General features: G+C 54.6%; 1 protein-coding gene across 6 annotated transcripts in view; it reads left to right on the plus strand.

Annotated features, from left to right (window-relative positions):
• The window catches only part of MYO1C (myosin IC), a 21,478-nt gene extending 8,311 nt beyond the window's left edge, over positions 1–13,167 (plus strand). For 5 of the 6 annotated variants that reach the window (XM_017656159.3, XM_017656162.3, XM_017656160.3 and 2 more), the window contains exons 6-32: positions 1,055–1,234; positions 1,316–1,414; positions 1,620–1,733; positions 1,820–1,891; positions 2,288–2,407; positions 2,509–2,591; positions 2,814–2,919; positions 3,038–3,118; positions 3,416–3,507; positions 4,844–4,938; positions 5,014–5,060; positions 5,176–5,256; positions 7,348–7,453; positions 7,556–7,673; positions 8,256–8,369; positions 8,445–8,521; positions 8,857–8,925; positions 9,022–9,106; positions 9,204–9,363; positions 9,646–9,729; positions 10,449–10,542; positions 10,634–10,689; positions 10,835–10,970; positions 11,049–11,119; positions 11,207–11,304; positions 11,382–11,481; positions 11,906–13,167. In XM_017656159.3, the coding sequence (XP_017511648.2) occupies positions 1,055–1,234; positions 1,316–1,414; positions 1,620–1,733; positions 1,820–1,891; positions 2,288–2,407; positions 2,509–2,591; positions 2,814–2,919; positions 3,038–3,118; positions 3,416–3,507; positions 4,844–4,938; positions 5,014–5,060; positions 5,176–5,256; positions 7,348–7,453; positions 7,556–7,673; positions 8,256–8,369; positions 8,445–8,521; positions 8,857–8,925; positions 9,022–9,106; positions 9,204–9,363; positions 9,646–9,729; positions 10,449–10,542; positions 10,634–10,689; positions 10,835–10,970; positions 11,049–11,119; positions 11,207–11,304; positions 11,382–11,481; positions 11,906–11,932 (2,565 nt within the window). In that variant the 3' untranslated portion in view covers positions 11,933–13,167. The remainder of the gene's footprint in view (positions 1–1,054; positions 1,235–1,315; positions 1,415–1,619; positions 1,734–1,819; positions 1,892–2,287; positions 2,408–2,508; positions 2,592–2,813; positions 2,920–3,037; positions 3,119–3,415; positions 3,508–4,843; positions 4,939–5,013; positions 5,061–5,175; positions 5,257–7,347; positions 7,454–7,555; positions 7,674–8,255; positions 8,370–8,444; positions 8,522–8,856; positions 8,926–9,021; positions 9,107–9,203; positions 9,364–9,645; positions 9,730–10,448; positions 10,543–10,633; positions 10,690–10,834; positions 10,971–11,048; positions 11,120–11,206; positions 11,305–11,381; positions 11,482–11,905) is intronic. The other variant, XM_037022726.2, reaches the window with a different exon arrangement.
• The last annotated feature ends 3,302 nt before the right edge of the window (positions 13,168–16,469 follow it).

The raw sequence follows: 16,469 nt of genomic DNA on the forward strand, positions 1-16,469 counted from the left end.
CCTACTGTGTGCCAGGCACTGCTCTAGGTGTGGGTACAGCAGTGAAACACAACAAAAATCCTGCCTCTGGGGAAATAGACAGTAAATAGAAAAATGTGATTTAGGTGATAAGTGCCATGGCAAAAAAGACAATGAGGGAAGGGTGGGTGGGGGCAGCTGCTGTCTTAAATAAGGCATTTAGGGTAAGCCTCACTGAGAAAGTGGCGTTTTAGTAAAGGCTTGATGGAGATGGGAGAAGGCTGTGCACCTAACTGAGGGAAAGAGGGTAGGCAGAGGGCAAAGGCCAGGGCAGAGGGCAAAGGCCAATGCAGAGGCCTTGAGGTGGGCGGGTGCTTGACATATTCAAGGACAGCAAGAAGGCCTGGGTGGCTGGAGAAGAGAGCCAGGGGCCAACGAATAGAAGAGGCCAGGTGGTGCAGGCCCTTTTGTGTCTCTGTAAGAACTTAAAAAAAAAACCAGTGGAAAGGGGGCAAGGGGACTATCAGAGGGCTTGGAACAGAAATGCTTCCTGATCTGACTTTCCTCTTGAATGATTACTCTGGCTGCTTTGTTGAGACAGTTGGAGAACCAGGCTGAACGGGGAAATCAATTAGGAAGCTGATGATTATTAAATCTAGGTGACAGGTGACAGTGGCCGGGACCCGTGTGGTGCAGTGGAGGTGGTGAGCCGTGGTTGGATTCTGGATGTTTTGAAGGTTAGCAGGAGTAGGCATGAGGTGTGGCAGACTTCTGTTCAGACTGCCTGAATACCTGAAGGATGGAGTGAAAAACTGACCAAGATGGGAAGAGGAGCCAGTTTCAGGAGGAGATCAGGAGTTCAGTGTCAAGCCTGTTGAGATGCCTGTTGGACATCCAAGCAGAGCTGCCAAGCAGATAGGGCTGAAAATCCTCATTGCTTAGGTGCAGAAACTGAGGCCAGAGCCGGTGGCTTGCCTGAACCCGCACCACTAGCGGCAGAGCTGGAATTAGAGCCCAAGAGTGCAGGGGAGGGAGGCCAAGATGGGCCCACTTCCCAGCCCCCCTGAGCAGCCGCCACATCCTTCCCTGCCCGCAGGGGGCCCCCGTGGGCGGCCACATCCTCAGTTACCTCTTGGAGAAGTCCCGAGTGGTGCACCAGAACCACGGGGAGAGGAACTTCCACGTCTTCTACCAGCTGCTGGAGGGGGGTGAGGAGGAGACGCTGCTCAGGCTGGGCTTGGAGCGCAACCCCCAGAGCTACCTGTACCTGGTGAAGGTGTGTGGCAGCAGGCAGGGCAGGTGCCACCCTGGGAGCCCAGGGCTGGAGCCCAGTAACTCCTCTCTGCCCCTCCTCCAGGGCCAGTGTGCCAAAGTCTCCTCTATCAATGACAAGAGTGACTGGAAGGTCGTCAGGAAGGCTCTGATGGTCATTGACTTCACTGAGGATGAGGTGGAGGTGAGCCCTCTGCTGGGGACCTCGCTTCCCTCCTGTCATACCCTGAAAACCGCGCCCACTTTTACAACCCAATTCCATGTGTAGCCCCTCCTGCTCTCAAACGCTCTGCCACCTAGGCCTGGCACCATCCGACTGTCCACTAGCTGTCCTCGTGGGACTTCCTGTCCTTCCTGCGATCCCCGCCTGCCCCCTCTCTGTTCCCCAGGACCTGCTGAGCATCGTGGCCAGCGTCCTGCATTTGGGCAACACCCACTTTGCTGCTGATGAGGAGAGCAACGCCCAGGTGACCACCGAGCACCAGCTCAAGTATCTGAGTAGGGTGAGTGGGGTGAGCAGAGGGTTGGGGCAGAGTGCTGGGGAGAGGGGGTTGTGTGGGCTCACCAGGCCCACCCCCACTCCTGGCAGCTCCTTGGAGTGGAAGGCTCAACACTGCGGGAGGCCCTGACACACAGGAAGATCACTGCCAAGGGAGAAGAGGTGAGCCTTGTCTTGGGAGGTGGGGACAGGGGTGCCAGTATTCTGAGGCAGCCCGACTTCCATCATTCCCCTTCCCCTGGTCTGTGCAGCAGTGCTAAAAGGACATAAGGCAGGTGGCTCAGAGGGGCACAGGGAGCCAGCCAAGATCACACAGGAAGAGGACAAAAGGCTGGAACCAAGACTCCCACCTCTGGGAATGAGGCCCCTTGTCCCTCTACCATCTTCCCCGTAGGGTGGCCACTGTGGCTTCCCTGGGTGTCCTTCACCCTGAGGCTCACAGGGAGTGAGGAGGGCAGAGAGGTCATGGTTTCCTGGTGGTCGGCCTGAGCCCAAAGTGGAGGGGGAAAGGAAGGGGGTTCATGCCATTCATGTCCCTGTCTCGCCCTTCACCCGCAGCTCCTGAGCCCACTGAACCTGGAACAGGCTGCCTATGCCCGAGACGCCCTTGCCAAGGCTGTGTACAGTCGCACTTTCACCTGGCTGGTTGAAAAGATCAACAGGTCACTGGCCTCCAAGGTGAGGGCTGCTCCCAAGGCCTCGAGGAGGGCAGTCTGGGTGGCCTGGGGCTGGGAGCTGGCCAACACTGACCATGCTCTTGGTCAAATGACCGGCCCTAGGATGCTGAGAGCCCCAGCTGGCGGAGCACCACAGTCCTTGGGCTCCTCGACATTTATGGCTTTGAAGTGTTTCAGCACAACAGGTCAGCTTCCCCCTTTCCCCCACTGCCTGTCTCCCCTGTCCTGGTCCCTCTCCTCTAACCCCTGCCTCCCTTATTCTGCTGCTGATGCCCCCGGCCACCTTGGGTCCTGTTCTGTTTCTTCCCTTAGCTGCTCAGGGTTTTGTCCTATTTCTTCCCTGCTCCTGGTCCTGTGTCACCCCCCAACACACACAACTACTGTGGGCTCCTCTGTTTCCCTCCCAGCTTTGAGCAGTTCTGCATCAATTACTGCAACGAGAAGCTGCAGCAGCTCTTCATTGAGCTCACCCTCAAGTCGGAACAGGAAGAATATGAGGCAGAGGGCATCGCGGTGAGTGCAAGCCGCAAGTGTCCCCCGGTGAAGTCTCTAAGAAGCCCAGGCATTGGGGTCTCCTTGAGAGAGGTGCTGGGACCCCATGATGATGCCTTCCTTCCCATTTGCCCCTCAGTGGGAGCCTGTTCAATATTTCAACAACAAGATCATCTGTGACCTGGTGGAAGAGAAGTTCAAGGGCATCATTTCCATTTTGGTAAGTCCTCTGTGTCTCCGAGGCTTTGTGTTGGGAGCTGGGTAGGAGGACATCACCCTGTTCTCCTTTCTCTCCAGGCCTGCCCACAGAGGGCCATTGTTTGGGGCTGAGCAAGGACAGGGCAGGGCTATGTGTAGAGGGTGAGGTGAGGTGCTGCCTGGTCGAAGCTGTCTGTGAAAGGCTCCCTATGACCTGCCCCTTCCCCTGGGTCTGTGCCTCCCAGCATGGTGCCCCGAGTCTCCTGGGCCCTCCAGTCCCTTCCCTGATACATCCCTCACCTTGTGCCACACCCCCCAGGATGAGGAGTGCTTACGCCCTGGGGAGGCCACAGATCTGACCTTCCTGGAGAAGTTGGAGGACACAGTGAAGCACCATCCTCACTTCCTGACGTGAGTGGGGCTGCAGGGATGCCGGGGGTGAGGGCTCACTTGGGGCAGAGCCTTTGGAAGCTAGGGATCCCTGTACAGTCCTAAAACACCAGCCACAGGGAGATGATGGGAGATGCCGGGGTAAGGACAGGCACACAAAGCCACAGCCGTGGAGCACCCACAGCATAAGAAGCTGGAAGCATAGCTTCTTCCTGACTCTTTTATTGAGGATGAAACTTGCTAAGATTTTTAAGCTTCTCTATTTGGAAATTGCTTTTTATTCAAGGAGTCTCCGAAAGTGAGGAGGGTTGTGGGGAGAGAAACGGGCATCATCCCCGTCCCTGCTCTGTCCCACGTATTTGGTGCACATCATCTCCTCTAACCTGAAGCATCCCTGCAAGAAGGTATCTGTGGTGCTTTCTCCCCTTTCCAAGGCTCCAAGTGGTGAAGCCATGTGCCCAAGGTTATCACATGTCTAGTAAGGTGCAGAGCTGGGACCTACTCCCTGGGTTTTTGAATGTCGAAGCCCTGAGCATTTTTTGCTTAACAGTATAAGAACCTGCCTCTGATTGTAAAAATAATGTTGCTCGTTAGAGAAAAGTTGGAATGTATGCAAAAGCCACTTATAATCCTGTCACCCAGAGGTCATCACTGTTAACAATATGAGGCATTTCCTTCCTGCCTTTTTCTATACATTTTTTTTTCATAGTTGAGAACTTACTAGGTATAAGGCTCAGGATAATGTTATATCCTGAGTATTTTCCAGTATCATCCAACAGAAAAATTTCCTCAAAACACTTCCTCCAATGGCTCTAACCCACAGATATTCTCCTGCTTTCGCTTGGTCTCCGGGGGCCACTGGCCAGCCTCCAGGTTTCTGGTGGGGTAACAGGCTGCCACAAACATCTTTGTGTCTTAAATCTCTGCCTATATCTCTGGGTAGTTGCTTGGAATAGTTCTTAAATGTAGAAAATGGGCTAAAGGGTATAAACATGCTTAAGACTTAAGCAATCTCTTTGGGCAAATTCCATTCTTAAAATGTAGTGGGCAGTGCTCAGCCCTCTGAGCAGTTGGCGCAGCAGCCAGATGCAGTGAAAGGAGGCCTCAGCCCTGTGTGCCCTGGCAGTGCAGAGGCCGAGGTCCTGCTCCTGGCACTGTGTGGCCCTGGGCAAGGCTGTCTACCTCCCTGAGCTCAGGGAGGCTGACGGCCCTTCCCTGTCTGCTACCCTTTGGATTGTGGGGTGGCCCTGGGGCATGCCTGCTCTTCACGGGATGCCTGGTTCCGCCATCAAAGTCTCTTCAGCAGGAAAGGGGTATAGCTCGGGCCAGCAACCTGTAGCTTCCTCTCCCTCCCCAGGCACAAGCTGGCTGACCAGCGGACCAGGAAATCTCTGGGTCGTGGGGAGTTCCGCCTTCTGCACTATGCTGGGGAGGTGACTTACAGTGTGACCGGTAAGGATCCTGGGGCTGGGTCCTCACAGTGAGCAGGCAGAGGAGCTCTCCCTCACATCTGCTCTGTCCTCCCAGGGTTTCTGGATAAAAACAATGACCTTCTCTTCCGGAACCTGAAGGAGGTGAGGAGAACTAGGCATGGGAAGGGCCTGGGGGTGGGCCCTGTATGGCTTCTTGCCCCAGAAATGTGTCCTGTTGCTCCCGGGCCCCACCCTGAGCCCTGCTCTGCTTTCACAGACCATGTGCAGCTCAGAGAATCCCATCATGAGCCAATGCTTTGACCGGAGTGAGCTCAGTGACAAGAAGCGACCAGAGACGGTGTGAAGGCTGGGACACCTGAGGGGTTGTGTGTGCACGCATGTGTGGACGAGTGCCTGGGAGTTGGCAGTGCGCATGTGAGCTTGTATCTTCATTGGTGCCTGTGTGTACATCTGTGTGTGTTAGGAGGCTGACAGTGGGTGCATCTGTGACCTCTTCCGTGTGTGTCTGTGTGACTGTCTCTAAGTGTGGTCCTGTGTGTGTGCACCTGTGTCTGTGTGATGTCCATATATATGTATATGTATATATATATGTGTGTGTGTGTATATATATATATATATATATATACACACACACACATACATTCTTGTCTCTGGAATGTGCACAGGGTGCTTTGGAAACGTAGAACAAGGAGCAGAAAATAGCCTGAGGGAGTAGAAGGGGTGAAGGGGCCAGGGAAGGCTTCCTGGAGGAAGCATCTGAAATCTCCTGGGAGTGGGTAGGTGCTTGTTGGATGGACCTATGGGAGGGCACTGTAGGCAGTGAGGGGCCCAACACACAGAGCCAAAAAAAACCCAGGAGGTTGACAGGAGAGTGACATTTCTGAGGAGAGAGGGAGGCTTGGAAAGGCAGGTGTGGCCAGTGGTGGCAGATCCGGGAGAGCTTCAGTGAGCTGAGGACAGGCGTGGCTGTTGGGCTTGGCAAGAGGAGAGCCTGGCCCTCCCAGGAAGAGGTAGAAGCCAGAGGGCTGCAGGCTGAGACGTGTTGGCAGGGAGGGTGTGGAGACTGCGCTCGTCTGGCTCCCTGGGACCTGCTCTCTGCTCCCTCCCTGAGCGCCGTCATCCTCTCCCACTGGGGGAATACACACACTGCTGTCCCGGCCCCTCCAGCCAAGCCACAGATTCCTGTAGCCATTGATCTCCTCCAAGTGGCACCCAGATACCCCTGACTCCCCTGATGTATAATGGGCCCTTGATTACCCAGTCCCCAAGACTGCTCCTTCTGTGTCCCTAACTTAAGACAGGGATCACCCTCCATCCAGTCCCATAGGCCAGAAACATGGATAGCATCCCTGACTCTTCAGTCTCCCCTGTGTGGCTCGTCCAAACAGCCACTGGATCTTACCCATTTCTGCTGCCTGAATACTTAACTCCCTCCCCTTGGCGCTACCCTATAACCACTGCCCCAATCCAGTACTCTGAGCCAGCCAGCCTCCTCCCTGGTCTCCTGGCTTTCCATCTATCCTCCATGTATCTGCTATAAAGATACTCCAAAATGCAGAACTGTTCTTGTCATTCCCTCATTCCAAATTCATCTGTGACTCTATTCCTCTGTCAGGCTAAAACTCAAGTCTCCCTGTGTAATACAGGTTCTGCTGTGATTCTGCATCTGCCTGCCTCTTAACTGTCCTTTTTACTCCCCATCTGGATACTTGCAGTGTGTGTAGCTCCCTGGGTTCGTCAAGCCTTTGCTCAGGCTGTCTCATCTCCCTAAATGCCTTTCTCTCCTCTCTTGCTTCTGGCTACGTCCTACTCCTCCTCTAAACTCAGCTGAAGGGGCATTTCCAGAAGGCCTTTCCTGGTGCTCACTCCCCCACAGCCTGGATCAGTTGGTCCTCCTTGATACTCCCAGAACCCCCAGGTGTACACTCTTGGCATCAATGGGACCACTGGGTTGTGAGTCTTTTCTGAGGAGTCTGCTTCTCTCACAGGCCTAAGATCCTGGAAGGTCCTCCTGAGCAGCCTACAGGGTAATGATTAAATGCATAGGTGTAGAACTCATTATCTGGGGATGTGCCCCTGAAATTCTAGAAACAGAGTGGTTGCCAAAGGGAGATGTAGGATTGAGGTTGTGGGGAGACCTGAGCAAGAATTTTAGATGTGAGTGAGGTACTCAGCTTAAGCTGAGGTCTCTGGCCTAGCCAGAGGGATGTTGTGGACAGAATCTGGCCCCTTCCTCTGTTGTGAGGGAGGGGAGATGGGAGGAAGTAAGGGCCCAAGCAGGGCAGGGGGTAGTCGTAGGAATTGCTGCTGCTTTTTAGAGGAAGGGGCCTCTGTAGGGTTCAGCAGCTCTGCCCCAGCCAGGGGCAGCTCAGGGTTCAGTGGACTCCGCTCAACTTGGGTCAACCTTCCTCTCACGTTGGCTGACCAGGTTGCCACCCAGTTCAAGATGAGCCTCTTGCAGCTGGTGGAGATACTGAAGTCTAAGGAGCCTGCCTACATCCGCTGCATCAAGCCCAATGATGCGAAACAGCCTGGTAGGCCCTCCCACCCCATTGACCGGTGGGGACTGGGCCTTCCCTGCAGAGGCTAGGACCGTTGGTGAAAACCCACCTACCACCCTGTTGCCCCTCCATCAGGCCGCTTCGACGAGGTGCTGATCCGGCACCAGGTGAAATACCTGGGGCTGATGGAGAACCTGCGCGTGCGCAGAGCCGGCTTTGCCTATCGCCGCAAATACGAGGCGTTCCTGCAGAGGTGGGAGCGGGGCCTGGCTTAGCGTCAGGAAAAGGCGGGAGGGTAGATTCCAGGAGGGAGGACAGGGATTCTCCCCTCCTTTACAGAGACCAACCAACCAGGGTGCTGAGATTTGAGCTGCTGTGGAACCCACACCAGGTTTCGCTGCATGCTACAGACCTAATGTCACAAGCCCCACAAGTCTCTGCCCTCAAAGAGCACCGGGCTAGGGGTCCTTGGGGTTTGCATCCACATGACCTGTCACCAGAGGATACGGTAAAAGTCTATGAGGAAGACAGAGTTTCTGATGAGGTCAGAAAGGCTATAGCAGCTTTGTGGGTATCCTGAGCTAGGGATCTGGGGTGTCAGTGAGATGTGAATCCTGTCTCTGCCACTTTCTAGCCCCATGGCCCCATGTGTCAAATGAGCATACTTCAGTTTCCTCACCTTTAAAGTGGGGGAAGTAACAGAACAACCTCCCGGGCTTTCTGTGAGCTGTGAGTCAGTGGGAGCGCCCCGTAGGTGCCCAGGAAAGCTGGTTTGAGTCCCCCAGGGGGCACCAGCTGTGGTGGGGGCTGGGTCCATTTCTGCTCCTGTCCCCAGGTACAAGTCACTGTGCCCAGAGACATGGCCCACATGGGCAGGACGGCCCCAGGATGGGGTGGCTGTGCTGATCAGGCACCTTGGCTATAAGCCAGAAGAGTACAAGATGGGCAGGTGAGTGGTGCCCACACCTGCTATCTGGAGGGCAGGGGAGTAGCAACCAGGGGTTGATCACTGCTGCCCTCTCAGGACCAAGATCTTCATCCACTTCCCCAAGACACTGTTTGCCACAGAGGATGCCCTGGAGGTCCGGCGGCAGAGCCTGGGTGAGAGAGGCCCCACCCTTCCTGTCCCAGTGGGATTTGTTCTGGGAGCAGGAAGACTTCCTTCTCCAGGAAGTCTGCCACACCCACCTTCAGCCGCCCTCCACACCAGCTCCAGGCCCAGTATCTGCTCTCTTTGCTGCCCCTGGATGCAAACTGAGCATGTTCCCACATTCCTTTGCTCCCTTCCACTCTCTTTCATTTACTCGCCCTTTACTCATCCACTTAGCTCGTTCAGCCCCTCCCTCATTCATGACACTCACAGAGCTCTGACCAGCACCAGGCCCCCAGCTGGTTCCCCTGAGCTCTGGCCTACTGACTTCCTTTCCCAACCACAGCCACGAAGATCCAGGCTGCCTGGAGGGGCTTTCACTGGCGGCAAAAATTCCTCCGGGTGAAGCAATCAGGTTTGGGGACCAGGGGTCTTCAGGAGGAGCAGGGTCTGGGGCGAGGGAGGGCACCATGGTGAGGAGACAGAGGTCAGCTGTTTGTGGTCTCCACAGCCATCTGCATCCAGTCTTGGTGGCGTGGAACTCTGGGCCGGAGGAAGGCAGCCAAGAGGAAGTGGGCGGCACAGACAATCCGGCGGTGAGCAATGGGGCACCGCTGGGGTGGCAGAGCAGGGTGTATGTGGAGATCATAGCCAGACGTCTAACTCCTGTCCCTGTCGGGCTCCCACCGCTAGGCTTATCCGTGGCTTCATCCTGCGCCATGCGCCTCGTTGCCCTGAGAACGCCTTCTTCCTGGACCACGTGCGCACCTCTTTTTTGCTTAACCTGCGGCAGCAGCTGCCCCGAAACGTCCTGGACACTTCCTGGCCCACACCCCCACCTGCCCTGCATGAGGTCTGTGGGCCTTCCCTGGTCACTTAGGGACCATCAAAGCACTCAGTGGAGGGGCCCAAAGATCATGTGGCCAGAGGAGAGTCAGGGGGGCTCCCCGAGGGAGGGGAGCAGGAGCTGGGCTATGTTGAATGAGCTCCTCAGAGAAATTACTCAGGAGTGGAAGGGTAGTCCAGGTTGAGGGGTGTCACTTAGACAAAGGTTTGGTGGTGGGCATATGCCTGTTGTCTTCAGAGGGAAGGGAGCCAGGCTGTCCAGGTGCCCTGACTCCCCTCATGCCCACAGGCCTCAGAACTTCTACGGGAGCTGTGTAAGAAGAACATGGTGTGGAAGTACTGCCGGAGCATCAGCCCTGAGTGGAAGCAGCAGGTACAAAGGGCAAGGAGGCAGGTGTGGACTCTCCAGCAGGGTCAGGGGAGCAGCAGGCACCTCTTAAAGGATGCTGGCCTTGAAGAGCACTTTACCCCTGATATACAATGTGACCGCAAATGGATGCCAACCTGTTTGGCCTCAAGTATGAAGCCAAGGTTGGAGTAGATTTTGGGTGGCAAATGGGGTTCGTGTTCTAGACCAAATCCACTGGATTGGTGGAGGCTGCCCAGAGCCCTATACCGACTAGGCTGCAGCTTTGGGCTGACTGATGGGTGACGTCCGCCACGGTTCAGAGGCAGACGCCGGTGGCCGCTGTGCCTTGTATTTTGCCAACTCAGTATTGGATGATGCTGAGGACCCACCAGGTCCGGACAACCTGCAGCAGTTTTGAGTATTAGCAATCATCCAGCTTAAGAACCCCAGGGCAGTGGAATCTCAGAGTCTCCGGGGCCTGATATGGGGGGGAATTGTCCCCAAAGTCAGACCTGGATTCTGACAGTGCTGTCGTGACCCTTCTGGGGAGCCCTCTGCCTTGGTTGCTGGGGATGAGGGTAAGGTAGAGGAGGGGCCAAGGGGAGTGTGGTGGCCGGGCTCAGTCTCCTGCTCCTGGGGCCGTAGAGGGTGAGGGAGGCTGTCTCAGTTCCCGAGATGGCCTGCCTTCTCTGGTAGTCCTCACCCCTCCTAGCATCTTCCCCTCCCTCCGGTTCTCTCCTCAGCTCCAGCAAAAAGCCGTAGCTAGTGAGATCTTCAAGGGCAAGAAGGACAATTACCCCCAGAGCGTCCCCAGGCTATTCATCAGCACACGACTTGGTGAGCCCAACTTCCAGTGCTCAACCCATTCACTACCATCCTAGTCCTCTCTCTCCTCCTCTGACATCCCCCTCCCCTGTCTGGATTGCAGGTACAGATGAAATCAGCCCCAGGGTGTTGCAGGCCCTCGGCTCTGAGACCATCCAGGTGAGACCCTGCCTGCAGCCCTGAGTCCAGCAGTCCTGCTGCCTAAGGCTGGATGGGAGCTCAGGGCCTGGGCAGAGGGTAAGGAGGGTATCCCTCGAGCCTCCTCAGCTGCTCCCCTGCCCATTGTCCTGCCCTCTGTCCCCAGTATGCAGTACCTGTAGTGAAATATGACCGTAAGGGCTACAAGCCCCGCTCACGGCAGCTGCTGCTGACACCCAGTGCTGTGGTCATCGTGGAGGACGCCAAAGTCAAGCAGAGGATTGATTATGCCAACCTGACCGGTGAGCCAGAGTCCAGGGCAGCACAGGGAGGGCCCCTGCTCTGACCCTTGATCCTTCACCTCTGCCTTTCCCCCTCAGGAATTTCTGTCAGCAGCCTGAGCGACAGCCTCTTTGTGCTGCATGTGCAGCGTGAGGACAATAAGCAGAAGGTACGCCTTTGGGCCTGGAGGCAAGGTGGGGACAGGTTCTCCAGCTCCGGGCAGGGCCTGATCCCTCCTCCCTGTCTGGGCCTCCAGGGGGATGTGGTGCTGCAGAGCGACCATGTGATCGAGACACTGACCAAGACAGCCCTCAGTGCTGACCGTGTAAGCAACGTCAACATCAACCAGGGCAGGTAAGACGGTCAGAAGCAGCCTTAGAGTGGGCTGTGTGTTGCATGTGGACAGTCCTCACCTACCCCCTTCCCTCCAGCATCACGTTTGCAGGGGGCCCTGGCAGGGATGGCATTATTGACTTCATACCAGGCTCAGAGCTGCTCATCACCAAGGCCAAGAACGGGCACCTGGCTGTGGTGAGTAGGGCCTGGCAGGCAGCACCCTGCTTCCTTGCTAATAGCCCTAGGGGTAGGATGGTGCCTTGGTGGCCAAGGCTTCCTTGGCAGTGCTTGGCAGAGCCTGAGCACCTCACCCTGGGTCTCAGTCCAGAGCCCCCTTCATCCCAGTGCCCATTGAGGGTCGGGGAGAGGAAACTTTTGAGCCCCCACAATGCAGAGGGTCATAAAGATGGCAGCACGGGGAGATGGGGAAGACCTTCGGGGCTTAAGGGCATGCTGGAGGAGAGGCAGGGATTCCTCTGGAAGTGGGGGCAGTGTCTCTGGGACCAAGGCCACAAGCCCCCTGCAAACTGCTATTGCTTGCATCTAACCTGTGAAGACCAGTGCCAGGAACACCTCTGCTTCCTGTTCACCACTGGAGCTTCTCCCTCTGCTCCCACAGGTGGCCCCACGGCTGAATTCCCGGTGATGAAGGCACCCACTGGACCCCCTCCCACTTCCCAATGCTTTCCGCTCACCCCCTCCTCCCCATCCCAGTTACCAAAGACTCGAGCTTCCAGACAGGGACCCAGGGGCACCTCGAAGCCCGCCGACAGACCCCTGCCTCCTGCTCACCCCTCTCTTAGGGAGCGGCAGGGGCCAGGGAGCTGCCCTAGAGTGGGCCAGGCTGGCACACAGCAATGGGAAAGCCAGGGCCGGAGGCAGCTGTGCCAGCCCCACTGCTGATGCCATATATTTGAGAGAAGGGAACTTTTGCTGAGGTTTTCTCTGATATTTTTTGATGCTTTATAGGAAATTATTTTTTGAAAAAGCCATTTACCCACCCAAGACACACTGGATGTGTTTTCCCTGAGTCCAGCAGGGCAGGGAATGTAGCTGGTGTTTTCCCTGAGTCCAGCAGGGCAGGAAATGTAGCTGAGAGGTTGGGTGGTTTGGGCCCTGGTGCCGTCTTCCCTGCCCAGGCCACCCTTTCCTCGTTCCCTTGGCACCTTGTCTGTCTGCCTGCCCACCCACCTGTACTCTTTGCAGCCCATTTTGACATCCCCCTGGGGGCTGGGACCACCCTTGCCTGCCTCCTCCTTCCTGCCTTAAAAATGCCCTTTCAATATCACCCCAGCCTGAGGGTGTCCTGGAGTTGGAGAAGGAGCCTTGGACCATAGAATTTAGACACTGAGAGATCATCTGGTCTAGCCTGCTGGTACAGGGAAACAAGAGACTGGGAGGAAGGGCCTGCTCCTCACCTAGCAAGCTGGGGCAGAACCAGGACTGCCGCCTTGTCTTCAGCACACCTCACTGCCTCTTCCAGGGACAGGAGCCCCATGAAGCAGGCTCATGTTTTCAGGGTGCATGTGGCCCCCTGACCAGCAATCACCCCTGGGGGCCACCAGGTGGGAGGAGCACTCCTGCCTCAGTCCATGCCTTAGGACGACAAACACCCTGCCCGTACACTTTGGCCCCAATTCAAGCATATAGGGCCTTTACTGGCTCCTGGCTCCCTCACTGTCCTGGGGGCCTGGGGAAGGGGCTGCTGGCCTTGGGACGAACTACAGGGCCACCACCTCTTTCTGCTGCTTCCCCCCCCCCCCCACCTCTCCAGAGGGCCTGGGGGCTGCTCAGCTGCCTCTGCCTTCTTGGGGGCTCGGCCCACTGCTGACACTTCTGCAATCCAGAGAAACACTAAATAAAGCAATATGTGTCTGCCAACACTGGTCTCTCTTTGTTAGAGAAGGGAGAGGACCCCGAAAAGGCACCCAGGGTGTTTGCCTTGTCCCCAGGAGGGAGGAGGAGGGCTCCCTTCCCAGGAGAAAGAGGAGTGACCAGTAGCTGCAACACGGACTCAATCTTCCATTGACCATCTATCAAAGGGCTGCTCAGCCTGGCCCAATGCTGTGGGCTGGGGGGAAGAAGCATCACACACAGTCCCTGCCTGTGTGGTTCTTAGCCTGGCAGGCAGGGCTGGTGAATGGAAAAGCAGCCCAGTGTGGGAAGTGCAGGCACCGAGGGGCACCCTGCCCAGACTGCCTCTGGTCAGGGAGAGGGGCTGTAAACCCTTCATAGAGAAGATGATTTGAAGCAGATCTCAAAGGAGAGTCTCCAAATTCTGTTGCAAGAGACACTCCAATCCAAACAGGCTTCGGCAGAGAAGGTCATTTATTAGCATTAGCAAGCTAAGTCCCAGAGGAGGGCTGCTCCCAGGTGCTCAAATAATACTGGCAGGATTGGGTATAGGACTATCTCTTGGCCCAGCCTTCCTCTGCTGGCTTCTCTCCGTATGTACTGGCAGCAATGGCCACCAGCAGCTCCAGGTTTTCACTCTGGCTTTTGCATTGGAGGCAAGACCAAAAACTGCCTCTTCCCTAATAGTTCAAGAGTCTCTCAGTGGACCAACTTGAAGGAGGTGCTCTTCTATGACCCAGTCATTATAGTTAAGGGAAATATTCTAATATATGCCTGCCAGGACTGGGTCATGTGTTTACCTTCCCCTGCCCCAGAGAGAAGCAGCATGAACCACACGTGACCTCAAGGACCAAAAGTGGGGGCAGGTGACTTCTCATAATGAGACAGAGTGTTGCCCCTAGCAGAAAGGGAATGAGTATTGCAGACTACATCCATAGAACTCATCAGATGGTAAAAGTCTCCCCAAGTGGGAGGGGCGCTCTGGGAAAATGGAGTGGCATTAAATGAACAGGAATTAAAGGCAAGAAATGGTTCAGTTTTGGGGTCTGGCTACCTGAGGAGTGAGCATACACCACCTAGGGCGGAAGTTCTCATGAGTGAGATACCACCCAACGAATAGCCAACCTGGGTTTGACAATCCTGTGACCTGTGAACACACCTAGATTTTGACACCTCCACCACAGTAATTTGTCCACACTATCAGTAGTAATGGCTCCAGTGCACAGATAAGATAAGCTTTGCTTTAGCAATTACCAGCTTGTAACAGCACTCCTTTCTCTAGCCAATTGGAATGCATGTGATAATGTCACAGACGTAACCCAGATGTGACTGAGAAACCTGTCCTGAGATGTAACCAAGAATGGTTTGCATCCCCTGCTCACATCCTGCAGGAAGTCCAACGTCCTCCGGGAGGTATCTGCCAATTGTAGGAAGCTAATTTTTTGCTCTGGAAAGAAGCTACCACCTGATTCTCCATTCATTCATTCCTTCATATTTACTTAATACCTCCTATGTCCCAGGCTCTCTGCCAGACACTCGGGATATAGCAGGAACAAAACTCCCAAAGTACTTTTTTCTCTGGAGCTTACATTCTAGAAGGGAAGAGAGGGCAATACATAAAACAAATACTAAAATAGATAATAGATTAGAAGGAAGTGAAGTGCTAGGAACATAAATATAGCAGAGAAGCGGTTTCAAATGGGCTGGTTAGGGCAGGCCTCCGTGAGTGCGTGACACTGGGGTGGAGATGTGAAGGAGATGAGGGAGTGACTGCAGATACACAGCAGAGGGAAATGAAGTGCAAAGTGTGCAGGCCAGTTTGAGAAAGAGAAGGAAGGTCAGTGGGGCTGGAGAGGAGCGAGATGGGGGAGAAGAGAAAAGAAGATAGATGGAGTACTTGCATCTCACCTCTTTCAGATGTTCTTGATTGCCTCATCTGGACAAGGAAAGACAAGGAAGTCAGCACCTTCTCCTGTATTCCTCCCCACAAGGCATCCCTGTGAGCCGTTTTCTTAAAGGATGGGGGCACTGAAGGGTACTGACATTGCAGTGAGGCATACAGCTCATTCTCAATAGTCCCACAGCATGTGGGGGCTGGGAACATCTCACTGACCTTCCTGGGAAGGTGGGGCCCCTGCCTTAGTTCCCAGCATGCTCTTCCCCCTTGGAGTTCCCCCACATTTCTCCCTAGAGTCTGCCTCCAGATCTTACCTTCACACCTTTTAAGACTGCTTCTTGTCTCTGCATCACCAAAGGCTATCCATTGGGAGGTGAGGCATCTCACTTTTTTGTAGCTCAGAAACTCCAGCATAGGCTTAGAAATTGCTCTGTCACCTTTCTCTCTGTCTCCATACATGGCTGAGAACAGAGCAGAAGTACATCTCCCCACGAATAGAAATTGTGCTTGTGCACACTCACCCACTTTTTCTTTCCCTCTCCCTCTCACACACTGTGATACTGTTAGTTTTCTCTCTAAATGGCAATTTTTGTCATCTTGGAACAAATAATTGTTTGTTTGTTTTTTTTAAGGAAAAGTAGGTATGACTAGCTTAACTCCAGACAGTTCCCTTTACACAGTACCTGGAGATGTGCAGTGCACAACCTGCACAGCTGTATGAGGCAGCTCTGGTCACTTTAGGCAACACAGAGCAGGCAAGCAAGCAGTCATGGGACCCCTGCTTCTCCTCTATTGCTAAAATAAGGATGCCTTTTTTGCATAGAAGGGAAGGAAGTGGAGGACTTGGCTGTGCTTTTCTCTTGGTCAGGGCAGCCTTCCTTTTCTTTTCCTTTCAACTCTGCTTCTCTTTCAGGTATCTTCTCCTCATTCCCCAACACCTATTTTACAACTATCCCCATTTTACAGATGAAGCTCGGAGAGACTAAGTAACTTGTTTAGAGACTTGTTAGGAGCCCCTCCTATACAAGCAGGTCCCATTCTTTGTAAGGCAGATCTCAGGCTTATCAGGGGGCAAAAGCCACCATTATAGCTGTAAATATTGATGTATGAAGGAGAGAGGAAGAGAAGAGAAAGGAGGGAGGGGTAGGGTGGACTTGCCTTCCTTTTGTCCCAAGACTGCTCTTGTACCTACTTGGTTGGCCTTTGAATTGGTAAGATTCTCTATGCTCCAAGGAAGAACACCCTCCAGTAGCTGCCTGGGGCCAGTTCTCTCCATTTTGCCAATCTCCTTGCTTATTTCCAGTTCAGTTATGATTTGTTCTCTCGTCCCTCCCTCCCTCCCTCTTTCCTTCCCTCTTCCCATCTTCCTTCTTTTCCCCCTTTCTTCCTTCCTTCCTCTATCCCTCTTTTCCTTCCTCACTCCCTCCCTTCT

This window comes from Manis javanica, chromosome 4 (genome assembly GCF_040802235.1).
Source record: "Manis javanica isolate MJ-LG chromosome 4, MJ_LKY, whole genome shotgun sequence".
Lineage (NCBI taxonomy): Eukaryota > Metazoa > Chordata > Mammalia > Pholidota > Manidae > Manis > Manis javanica.